General features: G+C 39.0%; 3 protein-coding genes across 3 annotated transcripts; 1 reads left to right on the forward strand and 2 right to left on the reverse strand.

The window, feature by feature from the left end:
• Positions 1-987: 987 nt before the first annotated feature.
• On the reverse strand, positions 988-16,707 carry LOC126557683 (uncharacterized; the record flags this gene model as incomplete). Its single annotated transcript, XM_050213932.1, is given in 9 exon segments — positions 988-1,257; positions 2,547-2,654; positions 3,113-4,275; positions 6,408-6,432; positions 12,304-12,464; positions 12,612-12,726; positions 13,276-13,405; positions 13,797-13,910; positions 16,687-16,707. Coding segments are annotated over 9 exon segments (2,107 nt in total), but the record flags the coding sequence as incomplete, so codon positions are not given.
• Positions 16,708-17,034: 327 nt separating this feature from the next.
• On the reverse strand, positions 17,035-20,236 carry LOC126560810 (heat shock protein beta-1). The gene is made up of 3 exons (XM_050216764.1): positions 20,001-20,236; positions 17,406-17,487; positions 17,035-17,338 (listed from the first exon to the last, which is right to left on the reverse strand). Exons 1-3 carry the CDS (start codon positions 20,183-20,185, stop codon positions 17,042-17,044), a joined length of 564 nt encoding a protein of 187 aa, XP_050072721.1. The 5' UTR covers positions 20,186-20,236; the 3' UTR covers positions 17,035-17,041.
• An 827-nt stretch (positions 20,237-21,063) lies between these two features.
• Positions 21,064-22,769, forward strand: LOC126557309 (tether containing UBX domain for GLUT4). The gene is made up of 3 exons (XM_050213033.1): positions 21,064-21,147; positions 21,227-22,280; positions 22,354-22,769. Exons 1-3 carry the CDS (start codon positions 21,064-21,066, stop codon positions 22,767-22,769), a joined length of 1,554 nt encoding a protein of 517 aa, XP_050068990.1.
• Positions 22,770-23,096: the final 327 nt, after the last annotated feature.

The raw sequence follows: 23,096 nt of genomic DNA on the forward strand, positions 1-23,096 counted from the left end.
ATTATTTTTATGTTGTCTTAATACTACAGCGGCTAAATAACCGATTCTAGGTGACGTAATTTCTTAAATTACTGTTTATCATTCTATCATCGTTTGCTTCAATTAATTGAGTGTTGTTAAGTTGATGATTTCTTTCCGTTCATTTCAATTTGATTGATTTTGACCATTTATTTACAATCATTTTATAAGATAATTTCTCTGTATCGGCCATTGAATACTCGAAATGGAAACAACAAGTAAGCAAGCTGGACGTAGCTGATCGTTCTGCGTGATTTTATGTTAATACTTTATTATTTTTATGTTGTCTTAATACTACAGCGGCTAAATAACCGATTCTAGGTGACGTAATTTCTTAAATTACTGTTTATCATTCTATCATCGTTTGCTTCAATTAATTGAGTGTTGTTAAGTTGATGATTTCTTTCCGTTCATTTCAAATCGATAGCAATGAAGCTACAGCTACATCATTCTTAACATTTACTCATTACTATCATGTGCATGGTGCTTACATTATACAAATGCTTAGAAATATAAACAGGTTAATCTTTTCTTTTCGCTGCTATGATCTCCTATTGCCATTGTAGAAGAAGTAGCCTGGTTTAAGGGACTCTGATACAGAGAACACAACAATTATTTTTTTAGTATGACGGCTTTCGCCGTATTGTCAACACCACATGTGTTGGCTGTTTTTATAAACTAGATTGACGGAGCATTTCCTCCCTGTTTTTTGCCTCATCCTGGCCATGCTTGGTTAAAACTCAATGATTTACCTAGTATTTGTAAACACAAGTATTTCGGTAAATTTTTCGCAAGGAGGTTAAGAGATGTTCTTTTCCACAGGTTTTATTTTATTCTCTCTTCTTTTGACAGCTCGCACATTGTCTTTTCTTCGGTCATCGTATGTGTCAAAATCGTATGTGGTCATCTTATGTGTATGTGACCCAAGATGCTCACAACCCAAGGTTATTGTAACCTCAAGATTTTTACATATTTTTTTAATGTACGCTTCATTGTTGTTGTGTACCTCTGGTTTGGTAAGGGCACGGCGACGGCTTGGTTTGTAGGGCTGATAATTTTCTACGATAGAAAAACTGTTATGCAATTCTGTGTACTCTTGCTCCTCGTATTCTGTATCTTGTTGGAACGTATGAGAATCATTGGAGTCTTGCAAACTTTTATGTTTATCAGCAATTTTCGCCTCATTGTGTATGTACGGGATTTTAACTATAGACTTGCCTTCCTCCAGAATTTCGATTTCTAATCGGATGAATGGCATTGAAGACAGGTCATTGTTGCTGACGGGAACAAAACCGGATGCAAAGCATCCGCCGTTGGATGGACCGATCACGCGAAGGACTGACTGAATCCGAAACTCTCGCGCAGTTTCATGGCGTTACTGGATTTACTTGGATCAGACGGATAGGCTAATTCCTGTGTCGACCAGGCCAGTTCCTACCAGTGGAACTGCGTATCTGCTGAAAACGCGTTGGGACGACGGGCGTCACCGACTTTCCTGATGCTTTTTTCCTGGACTTGCCAGGAGAAGTGTCGAACCGTGTCACCAAATTTCGGCTAGCGACGATTTCCCGGATCTCAGGCCGTTTGGGCGACACCAGCTCTGCCAAGTCAGGCGAGTTAACCTTTTTTCCTTGTCTTGCCAGGAGAAGTTTTTAACCGCGGACGAAGCACAGCCAATGATATGTTTTCCTAATTCTTCCGACGGAGTGAGGAGGCACTACTGGAGTGCGGGACCAACATCCGGAGGGAAGGCAAAGGGGAAACTTACCCGAACCTGAAAATATCTCCCAAAGATCTACAAGTTCTGTGGATTGAGTTTTCAGAAATAAGTCTCGCTTTATTCAACAAGTTTCGTTCTTATATACTAATTTCGATCCCTTGATCGGTGTTACCAAAGTGAAAAGGCATGATTTATTTTCCTTCTTTGCTTCGCTACGCTTAAATATCGCGTTTCGCTATGTTTAGAATTGCGGGGAATTCTTTCGATTAGCAACGTGTGCGCATATCGCTTTCCTAAAGATTACATCGTTTCTTTTCGCCCATATTGATGCGGTCGCTCATCGCCTTACGCTGCGTTGACGTTATGCTTCAATGTAAACATTAGCCGCTGGAGCGATCGCGCATCGCTTATGCTGGACCGTATAGCTTCATCTGATCGTTCCTGCTCTTGTTTATGTTTGCGCACTTATGCCGATCGGCGAGTCAAGTGCTAGATTGTTATAAATCAGATTTGTCGATGCGACACTTTCGCGGTATGATTTTTTCCTTTCCCTATGTTATATTGCATTGTTGTTTTCAAGGTTCCGTTACACTGTTCTACAATGTAGACGAATTCGTTGCGCCTACCTTGCTTTCAAGGCCCTTTCAGCTGCATTTCTGTTTATTTTCTGTTACGTTTATTTCTAATTGTCGCGTTCGTAACAAGTAAACGATACGATAAATTTTGCTTTTCTCTCCTAGCATCGTTGTTGGATTGACTGGATTCTAAAATACAATTAATCCGGGATATGGTATCATCGTAGATTTACTGACAATAACAGTAGACAAGAAAGTACTAGATTTACTTATATCTTTTACTTGTTGAGTGTCGGGTGTTACAGAAGTGTAATCCATCTCCTTTATAACTATTGAGATCGCTACAGGATTTGGGTTGGGACGTTTAGATATGTCTGCGACAGTATCTTTTAATGCAGCAGCTGTAGTTGGGTTAGGTACTGCAAACAGCATCAAATGAATAATGGACTCTGCAGCAGCGACCCGTGGGGGAGGGGGGGGGGGAAGAAAAATCGAGGGGGGGGGGTTAAAATTTTTCATAATTAGAGGAAAGCTGCTCAGCTGTTTTTTTTACTCGCCTGTACCTATCGTTTGCCGGTAATAAAAATTTTAAGTGGCTCAAAGCGTTGTGATTGATTTCGTTCTAAAGCAGCTTGAACTTCCTGACGAAGGTCATTCGTACTAAGAGTAACAGTTGGTACGGACATTGTTTTACCTTGCCAAGCATCAACAATACTTTGAATTGAAGTTGATTTTACTGACGAAGAAGGATCGTTCATTCGACGATCCCCTATTAAGGTAAGTAATCGATCTCTTATACTAGACTCCGCTGGTATGTAACTAGACGATACATAAGGCAGCATCGTGGATGCAGACGACTCTGTAGGAGATCGAGTAGATATGAAGCGTGCTTTTACCAGTAACATCGGCGGTATGAAGTGATCTCCGGTAATTACTTCAATTTTTGATGTGGTTGGCAGTACGCGCCTAGAGGTTTTTGACTTTGTAGTTATTACTGGCGATATATTGGTCACAGTCATTAAAGGCGATACCTTTTTTGGACCGGTTATCGCTGTACTGATAACCTTTTTTAAGCCATACATAGAGATATCATGCATTGGTTTTGTTGTTTTTCTAGTTGTCTCTTCATATCTGTTTGAGTTTGTTCCACGGCGAGGCCTCGAATCCGGCGTAGTTATTTCGTCTGTCCATACCACACTGGTATCTCTGTGAGGAAACGAAACTCTCTCATTATTCATCGTCTTCATTTCATATCCCACTAGTAGTGTATCTGGATACTCTCCGTCCGCCATTGGTTTCACCGCTTGCTGAATGACATCAATTGGTTGGGTTTCCGTTTCTCCCTGCATTTGTGGATCACCCACCATCATTTCATCGTCTTATTTCTCCTCATTGGTACTATCGCTCCAATTCGATCTGGTGGATTTGTTTGTGGCGAAGCGATTTTTCTCTCCATACAATGGTAATTTTTTGTTTATGTAGCCAGATGTGGTTTGGACCTTCTCCTCGTTGTCTACACTATGTTCACTTAGTTCAACACTATGTAGAGCAGCTTGGTCATTCTGCATCACAACTTGCAAATTAAATTTATTGATCACATTAACTGTGTTCTCGATTTGTTTCGGATTAACGTTATCCTTGTTGTTTTCCTGATCAATGTTGGACACCACTGTAAAAATTTTGTGTTCCAAATTTGACTGTTGTTCTGGAAGACTTGTTGAGCTGGCCGTTGTCATGCTTTCCACGCCAAGCATTAGCAGAATTTGATCACTGTTATCGATGGCTAATACCGATGCCAAATTATTTTCTTCGTTGCACTGCAAGTGCTCGATGATATTATTTCGGTCTTGTTTGCCTTGGCAAGAGATGTGTTTCGTTCCAGATTCTCCACAATCTCGTGAAAGCTGCAATGCCCCATTGTCAGACATATACTGAACCGTCAGTGATGGTATTGAAGTGACGCCCATGCGGCAATTCACCACGGTTAAATTCACCTACTCCTCGATCGCAGGATTTAGAGGGAAGGTCGGTTCATGTTTGTGCCTGACGGTCGATTGGTTTGGCATTTCAAAATGGCGTCCCAAAAAAAATTGGTTGATGTCCAAAAAATGTTGAACGTGCTCCACGTACAATTGAACGTGCTCCGGGTCTTGACACATGGCACATGTGTTGTGCTTCTATTTGCCCTCTCTGTCCTGCCGAAGTATTGTTGTTGTATTCCGTTCTCTGTTTCATCATACTTTTTGCGGGAGTTTGCTACGTCGGTATATCGTCTCATTCTGCTGCGTTGAATAGATGGGTGACTGGCTCTGTGAATAAAGTCTAGATATAACTGGATTTGAACACATACCTATTGCGTGCTGCTGCATTTTTCTGGTTCCGTGCGGCTTCGGTGTACTTCTGGTGAGGCTGTTCTTTCGTTATATCAACCAGCAGTGCAAATGATGCGGGACGGTCATTCATCACAAGATTGTTTGTTCCACTTGCAGGCAGGGAGCTTCTCACCAAGAACAAGAACAACAACAACATCAACAGGAGAAATTTTGCAGTGGCTCGCGTATGTTGATTTGTGTTTCTAGTTGTCTAACTTTGTTAAAGGATTTGTATATTTCAGGAAAGGAGGATGGTGGTTTGCTGTGTAAATCTATCAAGAAACATCGCAAAATATGTACATACATAAAAGCTTCTGACGCACGTGGATCTCATGTTGACCAGAATGAGCGTCAGCGAAGGGAGGCGAGTTGAGTCGAATCAGTGATCTGTTTCCAGATCTCCTTCCCACTCGTGAAATGTGTGAAAGTGTTAATAAAGTTGCATTTAACTGAAAGGGGCAAAGGTCTTCTTCAAAGGCACTCTCTCCCCGGGTCTTCCAAGATAGCCTGATGACGTCATTGGTCGCCAGCAGGTGTGGGATGAGTTGTGAAGAATGAATATGAAGAGTTCAAACCATATATCCTTTATGTTTTCTCACCCGTCGGGCACGAATTAGGAAAAGTTTATGCGCTTGATATATATTTACTAAGTAACTCCCGTCAAGGTCAGCTTTTGCGAGGAGTTTGGGGGGCGTTAAGACAATCGGCATTGCAACTCCATGGCATCATCGTGGAACCACTATACTGATCAGCGCTGGCCTTTGGTTCTATACAACCATCTGCCACTGGTTCTTACCCAGTTCTCTCAGCTTTGATTGTCCTGGTCCGTAGTGGCGGGTTTACCGTTAAGCTAACTGAGCGGCCTCGGGGGCCCAGGTTCGTAAGCCCATCCACATAAACGTGCATTTCCTTATGGGCGTTGCTCTTATCATAACAATTTACAAACATATGTAAAGGGGCCTGTGTCAAGTCCACTTCCGTCCCTGGTTCAGCCTCAAACAATCTGTTCAGCAGATTCGACAGTCCATTCCGAATGTACCGTTCTGTTTCGCGATTCGTAGCTGTGGTCCGTACTATCCAAAACAACTTATCCTTGTCCCATTCATCTTTCCCAGGCGGAAGGAAGTCCCGGGCAAGATACACTTTTCTTTCGGATTGTAGACCGGTAGATTCTTTCAACTAATAAATGTTCTAGTGTATGTGGATGGTTATTAAAACCGGTTTATTTTAAGAGTTTGAAGATGTTGTTTTGGCGCATTTATAACGCTATACGTGCTCACTTCACATTCCAGCTCCGAGGTATACCAAACGTGAAACATTTACCAGCAACGTCTACAACGGTTGTCTGATGAATGTTGTCGTCTGTTAGTTCTGGGTTGGCTTTCCGCTTCTCGTTCCCGGCCGATTTGTTCTTCATCGGCTCTCCCAGCTTGCTCAGCATTCCTCGCGCACTCTGCACTTTCAATATTGCACGCATTTATCACTTAAAACTATCACATTTAATTAAATGTTTTCCTAACATTAGAACAGTTTGGTTTTGTTTTGAAATCCTATTGAAGGCCGATCAGCTGTTTTCATTCTCTCTCGTTCTCTCCAGATGCTATCTCTTTCTCCCTACAGGTCAGCGGCGTGGTTCAACACACCATTACCTTTCTCTCTGTTGTTTATCTTCCCTCATCACCCCTTTTGCCTACAAGATAGCTGTCAATTGTTGGTTGGGCGGTGCAGTCCACTGCCCACGTTGGAACTAGAAAAACGAATAAAAATGGCATTAACCGTAGAGTTGGCAACCCAGTTTACACACGTTTTGACGTATACATTTAACGGTTTTCATAGGCAAACAATATTTTATATCTAATTAAATTCTTGCAAATCTCTGCAAATCTGAAGGTTAATTTAGAACTGTGATGCAATTTTTTACATCATACATATTCTAATATAAAAAAAAAAACAAACAAGTATTAAAAAAGGCGTTGTATTACCAACCATTGTCTTCATTTTCGTTATATTCAGCATAAGCATAAAATCATTGTATTTATGTTTTTATTTTCTTGTAACATTTTTATTTATAATTTATTTATTCAGTCTAGACTTTTTGTTGTTTTTGTATGTCTATCATCTCTTTCCTTCATTCATTTTGTATTTTATGTTATGATACAGCTAAAGAACCATTTGAAATTTTAAATCGAATGAATTTGACTCCAAAATAAGCAGAACACGAAAAGGAGAAGAAGAAAAACATAATTGTCTAAACAAAATGTATGGAATACCCGGGTATGCTGGTTGCCAACTTAAGTGGTAAAGTTTTAAATAAATTAAAATAAAGAACTTACTGTTTGTTGAAAATTACAATGTACAAACCAAAAAATCGGAAATAACAAGTTGGGAGGCTTCTGAAAATTTCAGGCCAATACAAGCAATGAATCAAAAGTTATTGCAGTTTAAAGTTGAAAAAATCGGGTACATGGTTGCCTACTTGAAGGTTCATCCCTTAAAAGCCAGGTCATTGAGCAAAACTGGTTCGAAAAATTGTTACAGTATTTTTTTAAAGCTTCGTAGTCATCAAAAGCGGTAGTGGCAATACGGAGGTAAGCCATGATACTAGGAATATAAATAAATAAACAATTAATTTTCTAACATTTATGTAGAGGGGTGGCTCGGTGGTAATGCGACAATGGTAATCGCACGGCATGACCTGAGTGTAAATTTCATTCGGACCGACTTCCGGTGTACGAAGACAGCCTATCTCCAACTTCGTGATTAGTAGCAAGTCTAGTAAGCCATTAGATGCCTGGCGTGACCTAGAAAGTCGTTAATGTAATAAGAGAGGTTTCTGGCAACACTGCCAATTGACAGCTGGGGGGAAAATGAGGCTGTCAAGACAGACGCCATCAGGAGCTAAAAAGCAGCAGGACCTAAGCAAAAAAAAAAGTGTAAAAGCCCCGGATCGCGAGTGGCAGTAAAGCAGGAAACAAAATGGCGGGAATAACAGCCGATCGTTTACCAAGAGCGCTGGACTGCTCGAATTTAGCTAAGGAATGGCCGAAATGGAAGCAGCAATTCCACATCGTTATGATCGCCACGAACAAAGTAAATGAAGATGAATGCAACAAAATCGCAACCTTTCTGTGGCTGATCGGTGATCATGGATTGGAAATATACAACACAATTTTTCCTAACAACGGAGATGCAAACACAATGTTTGGAGCGCAAAAATCAATGAAAACGCAAAAAACTCCATCTACCGGCGTACAAGAGACCGACACATCAGCTGAGAAAACCACCATAAGGAAAAGTAGAACGTTAGATGACGTCATCAGTACCTTTGATGAGTACTGTCTTCCACGGAAAAATCTCGCTGTAGAAGCATTTAAATTCAATCTGATCACGCAAAAAGAAAACCAACCATTTGCTGAATTTGAAACAGCCCTCCGTACACAAATGGCATTCTGTGAATTTGAATGTGGAAAGTGTCATGCATCTTACGCGGATCGAATGCTTCGTGATCGATTGATTATTGGCATTCAGGACAAGAGTCTGCAGCTGAAACTGTTGGATGCCAAGACGAACCGCTGAAAAATGTTGTGGAAATGTGCAAAACACATGAAACTGCCTCTCAACATAAGCTGTTGTTTCAAAAGAACGATCTACATACCATCAACAGTGTAGAAATTGATACCAATTGTAAGGATGTCGCTTCCTTCCAGCGGAGTAATGTTTACAAAGTTAGCTGCTTCAATTGTGGTCAACCATACAACGGAAGTCATCGTCGATATTGTCCGGCGAAGGATGTAACTTGCAACAATTGCGGACGACGAGATCACTTCAAGAGATTTTGCAAGGCGGTAAAAAACGATAATGCAGGTGCATCGAAGGAGCCAACACGGATACAACATGGTTTAAAGCAGAAAAACGATAATGTCCATTCGATTGCATGGTCTGAATTAGGTAACGTACATGATGAAGAAAGTGGTGTGATAAGGAATGTTAGGGTTTCACAAAGGTTTTATAATAATTCTAATTATAGAGTAAACTCTAACGCTACAAGGGAAGGATCTAATCATTCGTGGACTAAGGCATATGATTCAGGACCGGCATATGGAATTTAAGCTTGATATTGGCGCTGATGTAAATTGCATTCCGTTGAGTGTGGTAACCGCTTTGATCTTTGTCCGCTTACCGCTTACTTTTGTCGAACGAGCATTCGTATATCGTGGACTATAACAACAACAACATAAATATTCATGGTCAGATTCATTTAACCTGTGTTGATGAAAATACTAATACTTCATACTCAGCAAATTTTGTTTTAGTTGGTGATACTCTTCAGCCAATACTGGGATTAAAAACATGTGTTGCATTCGGACTACTGAAACGTTTGAATAGTATGGCATCTTTGCAATCATTTCCATTGCGAGAGAGAAACATTTATCCAGTCCAATGCAGATTTATTTAAGGGATTAGGAAATCTTCCAGGAACATGCACCATCGTGCTTAAAGAAAACGCTACTCCTTCTTTAAATTACAAAAAGCGAATGCCAATCAGTTTACATGATCGTTTAAAACAAGAACTTAAAACGATGGAAGCTCAAGGCATCATTAGTCCAGTGAATTATCCAACGGATTGGGTCAATAACATGGAAATTGTTGAGAAACCGAATGGCTCATTACGCATTTGTTTGGATCCGAAACCTCTAAATGCCTCCATCAAAAGAGAACATTTCCTTATACCAAAATCAGAAGATCTTTTAAGCCGCATGGTAGGGAAACGTGTGTTTACAGTACTGGACCTTAAAAATGGGTTTTGGCAGTTGGAATTAGATAAAAAAAGTTCCGACTTAACTACATTCATGACACCGTTTGGTCGTTTCCGTTGGAATCGTGTGCCTTTTGGGATATGCAGTGCTCCTGAGATGTTCCAGCAACGCATGATTAAAGTTTTTGGAGATATTCCAGGGGTTGAAGTGTATTTTGATGATATAGCTGTGAGTGGAAAAGATTTTCAGGAACATGACAAAACACTTTCTGTTTTCCTGGAAAGAGCCAGACAAAACAATATTAAATTCAATCCATTAAAAACGCAGTATCGATCACATGAAATTAAATTTATGGGACATATATTATCTCATGGCCAAATAAGACCTGATCAATCTTATATTCAGGCCATTGTTGATATGCCTAGACCAAAAAATAAGTCTGATGTACTCCGTCTCCTTGGTCTGCTAAAGTACATTGGTAAGTTTATCCCAAATTTGTCCAAGAGAACAGCGTTATTAAGACAACTCTCACGAAATGATGTCGAATGGTCTTGGACTCATGAACATAACTGTTAAATGAATGATCTCCTAGGTTCCATTACCAAAACACCTGTGCTAGAAATATTTGATGTTAATAGGCCTGTTGTGGTTCAAACGGACAGCTCAAAAGATGGAATGGGAAGTGTATTAATGCAAGACGGGAAGCCAGTAGCATATGCATCTCGTACTCTATCCAAAAGTGAGCAAAAATGGGCACAAATTGAAAAGGAACTTTTGGCCATTGTCTTTGCGTGTGAGCGATTCCATAATTTTCTATACGGCCGCGAATTTATGGTTCAGTCGGATCATAAGCCGTTAGAAACATTAATAAAGCGTGATATTGATGACGTTACGCCACGTCTGCAAAGAATGTTCTTATAGCTATTAAAATATCCTAAAATGTATATTAAGTATACACCTGGAAAAGAACTACTTATAGCAGACTGTCTCTCGCGTGCAGCACTTTCTGTTAATCAGGAATTTAGCAAAGAACTATCGGGCATGATTCACGTTGTATCTACTAAAGTGTGCTTATCACAAGATAATTATAACTATTATGTAGATAAATTAAGAGCTGATGAGAGATACTGTCGTATAATAGAATACGTAAAACGAGGCTGGCCATCTTATCACCAACTGGACTCATTTGGACAGTCATTTTATAAGCATCGTCACTTATTACATTTTGAAAATGGGTTGTTGTTCCAAGAGCATCGTTTAATATTCCCTACACTAATGCAAAAAACCATATCCAAATGGTTACATCCCCCTCATTTGGGTATAGAAAAAACTCTTGCACGAGCAAGGTCTCAATTCTTTTGGCCTGGAATGTCCTACGATATAATTGAAGTTGTCAAAGAATGTAGCGTATGTGAAAAGTTCACAAGGAACCAGCAAAAAGAATCTCTCTTACAGGATGTACCTCCTGGTTATTCGTTTGAACGAGTAGGTATAGATTTATATGAATATGCTGGAAAGGATCACATGGTATTAATGGATTCTTATTCAGGGTATGTTATTTCGAGACAATTAAATGAAAATTCAATCAGATGTGTAATATATGTTTTAGATAGCATATTTTGTCAAAGTGATAATGTGCCATTCAACATCCAACATACACGTTAAGTTTTCAAGTCCCAGATACCCTCAGAGTAATGGGCTAGCTGAAAAAGGTATAGCTATAGCTAAAAATATACTTAAACGTTGCTACGAAACTGGAGATATAAAAGCATTCCAATATCATATACTAGAATATAATACCACACCAGTTGCTAGTATGAATTCCCCGGCACAGTTATTCTTTGGTCGCCAACTCAAGTTGCGTCTACCAATACCTAACGCCTTATTATTGCGCAATTCTATCGATGAAAAGGATATTAGAAGAAAGATAAAATCTAGACGTCAGTATCAAAAGAAATTTTACAATCGGTCATCGAAACCTTTGCCAGTCCTTAATATAGGAGATATAGTTAATTTAAAAAAACAGGAAAAGAATGGAATGAAGGGAAAGTAATACGTCGAGTGAATAGTAGATCGTATGTCATTAAAGATGTTTATGGAAATCACTTCCGAAGGAATAGAACGTTCATAGTAAAAACTAAAAAAATACACGCCAGACCCGTTAATAACTTAGCTGATTCAGAGACTGGTGCTGCTAATTCATGTACTAGTAATAATTACCATCTTGCGGATGGACTTATAGAATCTCAGCCTTCTGAATCGTTGACAGATACGGAAAATGAACATGAACTGTATTACACGGCGAGTGATTCAGAAGCATCAGTACAAGAACACGAGCATGAAAATAACAGTCTCGAAGCAGATGAGCCATGTGTAAATAGGCAATACGTAACTAGGAGCGGACGAGTTGTACGACCTACAGATATATTAGATATTTAGTTTGTATAGTCGTTAGGTTTGTTAGCGTAATTAAGTTTGTAAATAATGTACATAATATTGTTAAAAAAAAAGAAAGCATGTAATAAGATAGGTTTCTGGCAACACTGCCAATTGACAGCTGGAGGGAGAATGAGGCTGTCAAGACAGACGCCATTAGAAGCTAAAAAGCAGCAGGACCTAAGCAAATATACTTCGTCGTTTTAAAACGTATTTAGTGGTGTTCACTAAATTATTACAGTTAAGCCAAGAAGAAGAAGTACAGTTTATGTTCCAAACCAAAAAAGGAAGAATGCTTCACAAAAATAATAAAAAAAAGAAAAAACTAACGACGATAAAACTGCACGAGTCTATTACGGGTTAAAACTATGAAGGGGTGAAAATAAAATACTTATGTGTCGGTAATAAAGAAATGGTAAACTTACCAGGAAGTTCACAGAGAAATGAGGCTGTTTCAGGTCCACCACATCGAAGAGCATGCCAACGGAAATCACGTATCGGATCTACTGCGGCGCACAATGGTTGTTCTATTGCTGGAATAGTTTCTGCCCAGTAACCACTTGAAGGATCCAGAGTCTTAAAGCTTCTGTGTCAATAAAGAAAACAAGATTGCCTAATTGTTTATTTTTGATGCCGTATTGTCATGTGCGTTATTTCTGGTGAATTAAAAAGATGTATAAGTTTCGCTGCATTTTCTGATAACTCTGATATTTAGCATCTCATAGTAACTTACGTCCAAGTAAAATGTTTTGAGTCTTCCGGTCGCTTCAGACCAATCCACACAGCATTAGTGACATCAAGCTCCTTAAGGAAGGCACGCGTCGAATCATACTGCATTCCATTGTCAACTGCAAGAAAATATTAAAACAATATTGTATTTTTTTAATAAACATCAATATACCGTAATCTGTGATAAGGGCGGCCCGGTAGAGATGAGACAACGGCGCCGGTCTTCACACGACAGGACCGGGGTTCAAATCCCATTCGAACCGTTACCTCGTAGTGATGATTGTCTATCCAACTACGTGATTATTAGCAAATCTTTAAAGCCACTAGATGACCGGCACGACCTAGAAAGTCGTAAAGCCAAGAAGAAGAGAAGAAGGAGATACGCGAAAAATGAAAAATTCAATGGTTCCAGACTTCTTTGTATCCCAATGCAAAATTCCTATACTTAAACCAGTGTAGGATTAAATTTTACAAAGTTTTTGCGATGAAAATTTCTTATCAACTGTACTATTCCTTACTTACTAAGAACAGCAGATATTTTGAGTAGATATATGATCAATAAACTTGACCTTGTGATGCAATAGCAGTAAAGTTTTTTTTAATACACAAAGTGTCAAAGAATGTTTTAATGTTACGAATAACGAATTGCATTCCATGTAACGACTTGCCTGTGACTAGATTTGCATGATGAAACTGACAGACAGCATTCGCCTCTAACCAGGAGATTTTGTCACGAAAGTAGCGGTAAAATACAGGAAATCCCTCTTGCGGTAATGTCCACATATTGCTGATATTTACCTGTTAAGATGGGATGAGTGGGTCTGAATATTAGTTATGGTTGGAACAATAAGTTTAACAAAGTTAAAAACAATACACCAACATTTCCCGCAGAATTTATTTGCCAGCGCTAAATTGAACCAAAAATGCAAAAAAAAATATCCACTCACATCATCGGCTCGCTGGAGAGAGGAGCTGCTAAAGGGATGTGTATTGAGTTCGTTGTTAAATATTGAACCATTGGTAATTTATCAATAATATACTGTACTTTTTTTATACCTACAGTTTATGCCTGTATAAAAATTGAGTTTTACAGCAAGCGATCACTCTTTGACATCCTCATCCAAACAAGGTAATCATTAGCAGTGGAATTTTTACATATATTCCAATATATTTGATTTCATCTACTTACCGCCCGCGACTCAGCCAAACCGATGGAATAAACTAAAAAAATCACGATTACAGAATCACGAAGCAAATTTATCATTATGAACACGATTTGTAATCCAGCTCCTCCTGAAAACGACTTTTAGCCAAATTGCAATTTAATGTAACTTGATTAAAGGGTTTGCAGTGGACAACCATGCTATCTTACAGATTTTAAACCTTCTTCTTAACCTTCTAAACCTTTGAATGTTTGACCTTCTATTCTCAGCTTAACAGACTACCTTAGACTACCGGTTCTGTCGTGTAAAGACCGGCGCCGCTGTCGCCTATACCACCGGAACGGCCAATTACACCTAATTTATACTTAAAAGATAGATTGAAGAGGGGGCGAACCGATGGTGGGACGACAGCGTCGCCGGTCTTCACTCGACAGGACCGGATGCCATTCGATGGCCGGCGTGACCTTAGAAGTTCATTGAGTCAAGAATATAAAATAAAATATTTAGTTTCTTTAAAGTAAAAGTTAAATATGTAGCCAAGACATTTTGATGCAATTTCCTATAGATTATTCGTAACCTCGTTCGTCTTCAGAATCGCAATATACAATCTAACATGTAGTCAATCTCACTCTTGCCTTTATATTTTTTTATTCGCTTAAGAATGGATAGGCCGTGTAACTCAATCTTGCCTTATATAATATGCTCGAATTTTAAATCACATTATAGGAATACCATGCGAAATCATACGTTTCTGTTAACTGCTATCGTTTTGTTTGCACAGGTACTAGGACATGTGTAAAAAGAAATGAGGTTTTCCCATCTACCATATTCTACATTCATTGATGTTTCACCACCACTATCATGCTCAACTTCGCAAGAAAAATAAAGACAAGCAAAATTTAAAACAACACATTAACAGCGGATGATAATACGGCGACGTGCCGTCATACTCAATAATAAATTAACATTAACAGCAGATCGTGAACCGAAGCGATACACTGTACAAGAACTGGCAATGCGCCATAGAATAAATGATCACAGAAAAAAAACAATGCCTAACAGTAAGTGATATCAAATTATCTTTTGTTTTGTGTTCTGAATCGTTCTATCGGACTACAAAAACATTGCAAGTGTGTTTCATCGTTCTAAAGACACAAGAGCAAGCATAGTGGCAGTTAAAGTGACAGAAGAAGAACAGTTAACCTTAAATTGTTAACTACCATATAGACAGTGACGGAATAGAACGAACACCCTCTTAAAAACACTCCTCCTCCTCCTCCTCGTGAGTATATCCTCTTTCTCCTATATTTCGCCATAGCAAAATCCAGACAAGCAATGGAATTCAACTCCCTGCTTATTTATGTAATGCTCAATTTCTGAAGGGATGCGTTATGTGGACACAGTACTGTAATGTTCGCTCTACGTTTAAAATCATAAATCGAGCTGAATCTCCGATACATTTCGCCTCAAAATGGTTGATTGCTGCATTGAGCCGAACAGCTTTCTCGTACTAATCTACGATATATAGTTCTGCAAAAAGTCACACTTTGAAACCAGAAATGGCAAAAATATATATTTTTTAGAGTTATATCATCATGATATTGTTTTATTGGTCTTGGTTAACTATACACTGTCACTGCACTAACGCTATCGTACACAATTGCTCAATAAAAGCATAAAGCCATCGAAAATTTAGGATTAAATTGACACTGAAATATTTCAGAAAAATAATTGTATTTATCTGTATTCTTGCACTGTACACTGTTCACAAGAGTGATGTCCTTTGTAAAATCTGACTATGCCGACGTCCTTTTCCGATATGTGTGTCGAACGAACGTTCCGAAGCATATGAACAAAAGAGAATATTCCTGCAACGCGGAATAAACGGGATTCGGCTCCGATACAACACGAACCATCGCATACGATGAAAGAGCATCAGAGTTTAGAAATAGTTACTCTCCCTATTGACAAAATCGATATAAATCCGCCAACTAAGGCACTACTAAGGCAAATTTGTATTGAAAAGAACCTTAGTAGTGGTTATTAAGGCAATTTTGTAAATAGGGTTGTCACTGATGTATAAGGTTTTATGAGCATAAGCAAAACAGCACTCTCTTATACAGAGCGAGTCAAAAGGAGCCATCCCTGGTAACAATCTGAGATTGAAAAAATGTATGAAATCCGCTCGACTGGTTCTGGGCTTGTTGACCAAACCGGCGAAGAAGCAAAGAGGAGACACAAAATTAGTGAAGTAGTGAATTGCATCCGAATCTGCTCGCCGCAGATGCGCCGAAGATTCTAATAAGACGGTTCTAATGCAATTTGTCGAGTGATAGGATTGTCGCGTAATCGGTGACTAGTTGGCAGTTAGCTTGGTTATCTTGTATCCATGGTAATATATGGTCACTTATTTATATAAATAAATAAGTAAGATTAAGGCCTCCTCACTATATGAGAATAGAGGTTTTATTATATTTTTATATTTTTAACCTTCGGTGTTTTACAAATTTCCTCAAGAAGGGTTTTTAAGGCATTCGCCAACCATTCAAATGGCACAGTATGTAACGCTCAGCTCAACATCATGTTCGATTTATGTATATATATGGCGTTTACTTCGACCGAATCTGGGAAGAAATTTAACAGGAACTAGAAAAAGCAAAACTACTGTGATGTGTTAATAGGATGGTAAAAGTTTATTTAAACGAATTATTTGTGCGTTAAATGATATATAATATAGCAAGCTTCAAAACGAAATAATTCCAAAAAAAAACCTATGCAAGATTATTTAAAAAGCATTCAAGTTCGTAATGAAAGGGAAAAAGCACAATGCGTTCTGGGTAGTCATTCGTTGCCCGCTACACTACGGCACTACTGCCATAAATACTTGCAATTATTCCATTTCGTACCTTTCCTCACTATTTCTGGCATCTTATCCATTGCTATATGTAAGATACCCTTATCTTTCGAGTCGATTTACGATTAACCTCCTCAATATGGGCCAGATGTTAGACAGTTATTCAATACAGGATTTATAGAACAACAAAGTAATTGAATTAAATGGTAAAAAACGCTTCACAAGCGTAAAAAATTATTTCACCTCGTCTGTTACTACGTCACTTCCTGACTGTTCTTCTCTTTCACAAGGTTAATTGTACATACATAAGTACTCTGTTATTCAAGGTCAATCAAAATATTCCAAAGATAGCAGCAACAAATGAAATGGTTCGGGCTTCGGTAGATCGTATATTGCAATGAAATCGCCATTTAGCGATTAGTTGTGCGCGATCGGCACCATCGCTTCACCACCGAGCAAGGTGTCGGGTTGAATAGGTGCATCCACCGTTAGCACGCCATCCTTGCTAAGGGACGATTTGATGTTCTCCGGCAAACAGCCTTTCGGTAGCATAAATTCGCGATTGTATTCCCGATACACAGATTTAGTATCGGATTTTTCGACATGTTCTGCATGTACCAGGAGTTTGTTATCGACTGTTTTCACGACAATTTCTTCAGGTGCATACTGGCTTACATCGAAACGCAGCTTAAGCACTTTACCATCACCATCGTCCTACGGAAAAAGTAGCACGTTATTAATTATATTCCTTCCTTCCTACTGTCTAGATTTAAATTTTTACCTGAATCAGGGGAGAACAAATGTCTGATCCGCTTTGGGATTGTGGTAGCTTCATAGAAGTAGCAGCATTCGATGTTGTAGAGCTAAAACGAAAATAAGAAGGTAAAACATTTTCTTTGCGATATCAGCATCAGGAAGCATGCATGCAATGAGTCAATCTTTCGAAAACGGAACTGAATAGTTCAGAATTTATATTAGCAGTTAGCTAACATAACAGAAGAACTAACAACATGCTTACACCATAACATGCTAACATGCTTACACCATACAAGGAAAACCCACGCAGACTGCCTTTCGCTCCAGTAACTCCCACTTATGCACAGCCGTGCAAAAAATCAAATAATCAAGGAAGTTTCATCATTGCAGCACATTAGTCACTCAATATAACTGATTCAAAAAGATTGACAGTTGGCATTGATTAAATATTTAAACAAGTAGTAGTGATACTTGACAATATAGCAACGTGTCGTCACACTTAGTAATACAAGTAACAGCGATACTTGTCAATGGGGCGACGTACCGTCATACTTAATAATAAATAAATATTAGCGATACTACACAACACCGGTAAAGATACTGCGCCATTAATGTTTGTTGGATGTACATTTTCAGAATTGAAAATAATGACGATATATATGAAGTCATGCTGAAATGTGGACGTATCTATCCTCTATAATCTGTTCGGTTAATTTTCGTTCCCGATTCATATTCATTATGCGAGCGTGTAAAATTAACCATTACTAGAAAGGCGTCAAGGTCTCACGCAGACCGACGCACAGAACTGGCTGTCTTTCACTAACGTCAATACGAGAGCTTGGAAGTTTGACTTCTCAGCAAGGTGTGACATCATCAGTAATAAATCCTAAATGTTATTAATTTTTTGATGTGATATGTGACCGCTTAGCACATGTGCCATAAAAAAATCCTAGATTAAGTGTTACTTCATTTTAAACAAATCATCAACACCACATGAGCGAAACTCAATTTAAGAGCTAGTTTGCGATTTAAAGGATAATAGATATAGAATAAAATTACATGTACAAACAGTTACGACACATATACATTATCTTACAAATTCATTAACTAAAATGATGGCATCGTTTGAAGCCAACCAAGAAAAACTGTAATTATAACTTCATGAAAAAGAATGCATTGAAATAAGATACCTATACGTTAAAAGTCCAGAAAGAGAAAACAACAAACAAGTCTACTATATGAAATCATCCTCACCAACATACAGCAAGAAAAAAAAGAAACTTAAAGAATATATGCACGTGCTACATAATCATTGGTACTAATTACGCAGATTAAATCAATTACCCCTACTTTAAAAGGTACGGGTAGACACGTCTTAGAATTTTGTATAAATCTGAAATACCTGGTTGATGTAGCAACCTTCTTAGAAGAGAAACTATATACGGTAACATTTTATCGAGGTAATACAAAAAAAGAAACAAGATTTGAACCAATAGCAGGAAAATATTATTCGTAGGTGAGTATATGGTGGGCCATAGTCAATGGTAACATTGCATGTTAAAGAAATAGATAAAAAGGAGGAGGGTAAAGAGTTAAAATTAAGCAAGTATAATAAAATAATACGATACATTAGGTTTTGGTTGTTTTCATAAATTCAAATAAATAATAAATTGGTTGCGTTATACGTTTTTTAGGATGTGGAGTTTACAATAATGTTTTACATATATATATATATATATATATATATATATATATATATATATATATATATATATATATATATATATATATATATATATATATATATATATATATATATATATATATATATATATATATATATATATATATATATATATATATATATATATATATATATATATATATATATATATATATATATATATATGTGTGTGTGTGTGTGTGTGTGTGTGTGTGTGTGTGTGTGTTTTTTTTTATTATCTGGATCAATAATAAAACAGTTGGCGTGTTTTGGTCACACATATATGCTACTATCAATATTGAATTAATATCCTTTTTTGAATACTATTTTTTTGGACTACTAGTTTTGGATTCAATAAGAAGATTCTTCTCACACAGGTCGCCTCAAAGCCTCGACTTGATCGTGCAACATATCCATATTTATTTTAACCTACACCTCATCTTCTATTAATATCCTCCTCTGCTTTTAGTAACTCCGGGCGGCAAGAGGAAGTTTAAATACGAAGCTAGAGAACGAAGTAAAAGTATGCGTGGGCTTGTTTGTGTTTTAGGTAAAGCACGGTGGAACCCTACATCCCAAATTTACGCAACGCCACATTCATAATGAAACTATGGGCGGTGAATTTGGGTACCCCAAGAAGGATGGAAGGTGAACACGGTTGTATTACTCATTACCAGTATGAAGATATATATATATATATATATATATATATATATATATATATATATATATATATATATATATATATATATATATATATATATATATATATATATATATATATATATATATATGCGTACGTGCGTGCGTGCGTGAGCGTGTGCGTGAGCGTGTGTTTGTGTGTGTCGCATATATACGTGGCATACACTTGGCAAAAAGTACACTTTTTATACCAACCTGGACGTAGTCTCGAAGAAATTCGTTTCTCGATTCATAAGATCCGAGCGGAATCGCGCCATCTCTTCCTCCATCTTTTTCATCTCTGAGTCGAACCGTTCACGGATGCTTGAAAATTCTGTGTCGATCACGCTGAAGTCGCCGAGTTTAATAGGGATGTTGCGTTTGTTTACGTTATCGGTCATGATTATAACCGGTGAGTTTCAATTGTGGTACAGCGGGTAGAATCTGCCGAAATTTATTAAAAATTCAACAGCTGCACAAATAGCACTGACTTTCTAACTATTGACAAGCAGCACGGTATAGTTGCAAATTGCCAGCTAAGAAATCACACCTGTGTTACAAAATATTCTAAATACAACTTTCCGAAATATCGTTTGTTTGTTTAACGAAGCCAGCAGGAGAATACTACTTCAACAAACGAAAGCTAATAATGCTTGTACTGCGCCTGAAGGTTGCGGCACCTTTCTCGAAACAAAAACACGCTTAAACTGAAGTGCTACCTCAATACTGTGTCTGTATGGCTGTGTTTCCACGTATCGAGCTCCCTTAGTGGGTGCCGAACTTGCCGTGTGTCGAACTCTGATTATTTTCATCTTTAGTTACATTTTGCAATCTACAATTTATTTATTGACGCTCTATATAAAAAGCTCGATGGATTTTCATGTTCGTTTGCTCAGTTTTCCACCAGTTGTGTAAAATAGAGTTCGGCTACGTAGAGTTCGATGTGTGGAAGGATGACCTTATGTTATGCCTCAGAGCATAACACAGCTTAATAACCGCTGATCCACTGCTTGATCACAGCTGTCAAATGGCAATGTTAACATCGTTTGTCGTCCGTATATTGACTATAGCCAACCAAGCAAATTTTTTCGTTCATTTATAGAGGCTTTGAGTCTTAGAGACAACATTCACCTCAAACAACCAAGCAAGTCATTCTGTCTCTCCTATCAGGTACCTGTATTTTTTTTTTGTTCGTTCGATTTTACGGAACAATATATGAGCCAGCGTTTGCGCGCGGTAGTTTCGTGATCGTGAACGAGGTTTAACTGTCCAGCATACGATGGCTACCCGTACCGTGACCGTGCTTACCGTACACGGGCGTCGTCATACGGTGAAGGTGGAACAGAACATGACCATTCTAGAGGTTAGACCGGTGTTGATTACCCGCCTTTTCCCTCGCCTCAGTTGCACAAATAACAAGTGGCTCTTTTGTTTCGTTCTAGATACTGGAGACTGTCTGCCGTAAGTACAGTTTTCCCCAGGATTTGTACGACCTGGTGCACCACAACAAGGTGCTCGATCTATCAATCATGTACCGCTTTTCCGGCATACCGAACAACGCCCTGCTCGTGATGGCCAAAGCGAAGCAAACGCGCACGGAAGACGATGTAATAGTGCAGCTGCAGCTCGAGGACGGTACTCGTAGCGACAACGGTACGTTTAAACCGTCACAAACGTTACTGGATGTGTTGGTGGCGCTCTGCCCAGCGCGAGCGATCGCGGAAGCCCATCCCGTGCTGGTGTACATGCGACGGGAGGTATACTGGGAGCAGCTAGCGACAACCACACTGAAAAGCCTCGGCCTAACGCGAGGTCGTGCCGCACTGCGCCTGTTGAAACGCCTAGCGGAACAATCAAAGGTACAGGCCAACGTTTCGGCACCATTGCCGCAAACGGTGCGTCGGGAAGCACCCGCTAAACCAGCCGCTGCAGCGCCTTCAAGCGAAGCGATTCCTGCTGCTGCTTCGAGCGTATCGGAAGCAGTGATGATTGCTTCGCCGATGGAGCCTGTACCGACAGATTCGCAACCACCACCGGTACCTCCTACGGAAGAGTCGACGAAGGACACAAAAGAACCTTTGCTTGATACAATAAGTATGCAGCATGTCGATGTGCCCCGCTCTGAGGCAAAAATACTGATACTAGGCGAACGAGAAGCAATCCTTTATCACGCATCGACCGCGGTGCGGGACCAAACCGAGGTGACAGATTCGTTTTTTGAACTAACGGTACCGGAACTGATGCAACTGTACAAACAACTACAGGACCGGGTAAAAGCGTTTGAAGATGCACCATTATTGACAGGGGAGTTGCGCGAGTTGGAACGCAATCAGCAGTTGTTGAGCAACATGGACCGTTGTCGGCAAGCGGTCATAAGAGTACAGTTTCCCGACCGTCATGTTCTACAGGGAGTTTTCCAGGTGCACGAAACCGTTGGACATGTGGTGCAGTTTGTTCGCGGATATTTAGCCGACTCAAAACAATCATTCTATCTGTGTAAGTATTTTTCGAATTAATTAGCTGTTTCCATCATAAGCTGACGATGCGCATTTTCGATATTTCCCTTTAGATACAACTCCACCTAAGGTAGTTTTACAACAACCAAACATTTCCCTGATCGATGCTGACTGTTTTCCTCAAGTATTGCTACACTTTAGCCTTGATGCTTCTACGTTTAACGATAGTACGATTGATCCGGTCGGATTTTGCCTGAAACCTGAACTGCTCGGACGGCTGTCGAATGCAACCGGTGCGGGAGTGCTTGCTGCCCGTACGAAACGGTACGTAGCAGCAGGGACGAGCAGCACACAGGAAACCATGATTACGGCTGGTAACACCGAGAAGATGGTGAGTTACACACATGACACGATTGTGGCTAGTTCATCAAAGCGCATACCAAACCGCAACTTTAGACAATCCTCATCCACCCCAGCCCAATCGACGAGCGAACGTGAAGCGAAGATATTGAAGTTTTTGAAGAAATAGGTGTTGAGAGGTGGAGTTAAGGTGAGAGTGGAATTATTTTCCTCTTGCAAAAGCAATCCTTTAGCTTATCATGCATGGAACAATCACGGTTTATGGTAATTTATATACATTCATAAATTCGTTACTATCTACGGTTGTTTTGTTGTTTGTATTTTCATTGTTTTTTTTCTTTTTCTTAATAACTTCAATTAAACATTCCTTTTGTTAACTTCCCGTCATAGGTACATTGCACACGCACACACTCATATAGAAACGCTCATCGAGTGGAATTTTGTAACTATCTATACTGGGTGATAAATAAAAATTTCCAGCGAATAAGCTCGTAAA

Source organism: Anopheles maculipalpis, chromosome X (genome assembly GCF_943734695.1).
Source record: "Anopheles maculipalpis chromosome X, idAnoMacuDA_375_x, whole genome shotgun sequence".
NCBI classification, from domain to species: domain Eukaryota; kingdom Metazoa; phylum Arthropoda; class Insecta; order Diptera; family Culicidae; genus Anopheles; species Anopheles maculipalpis.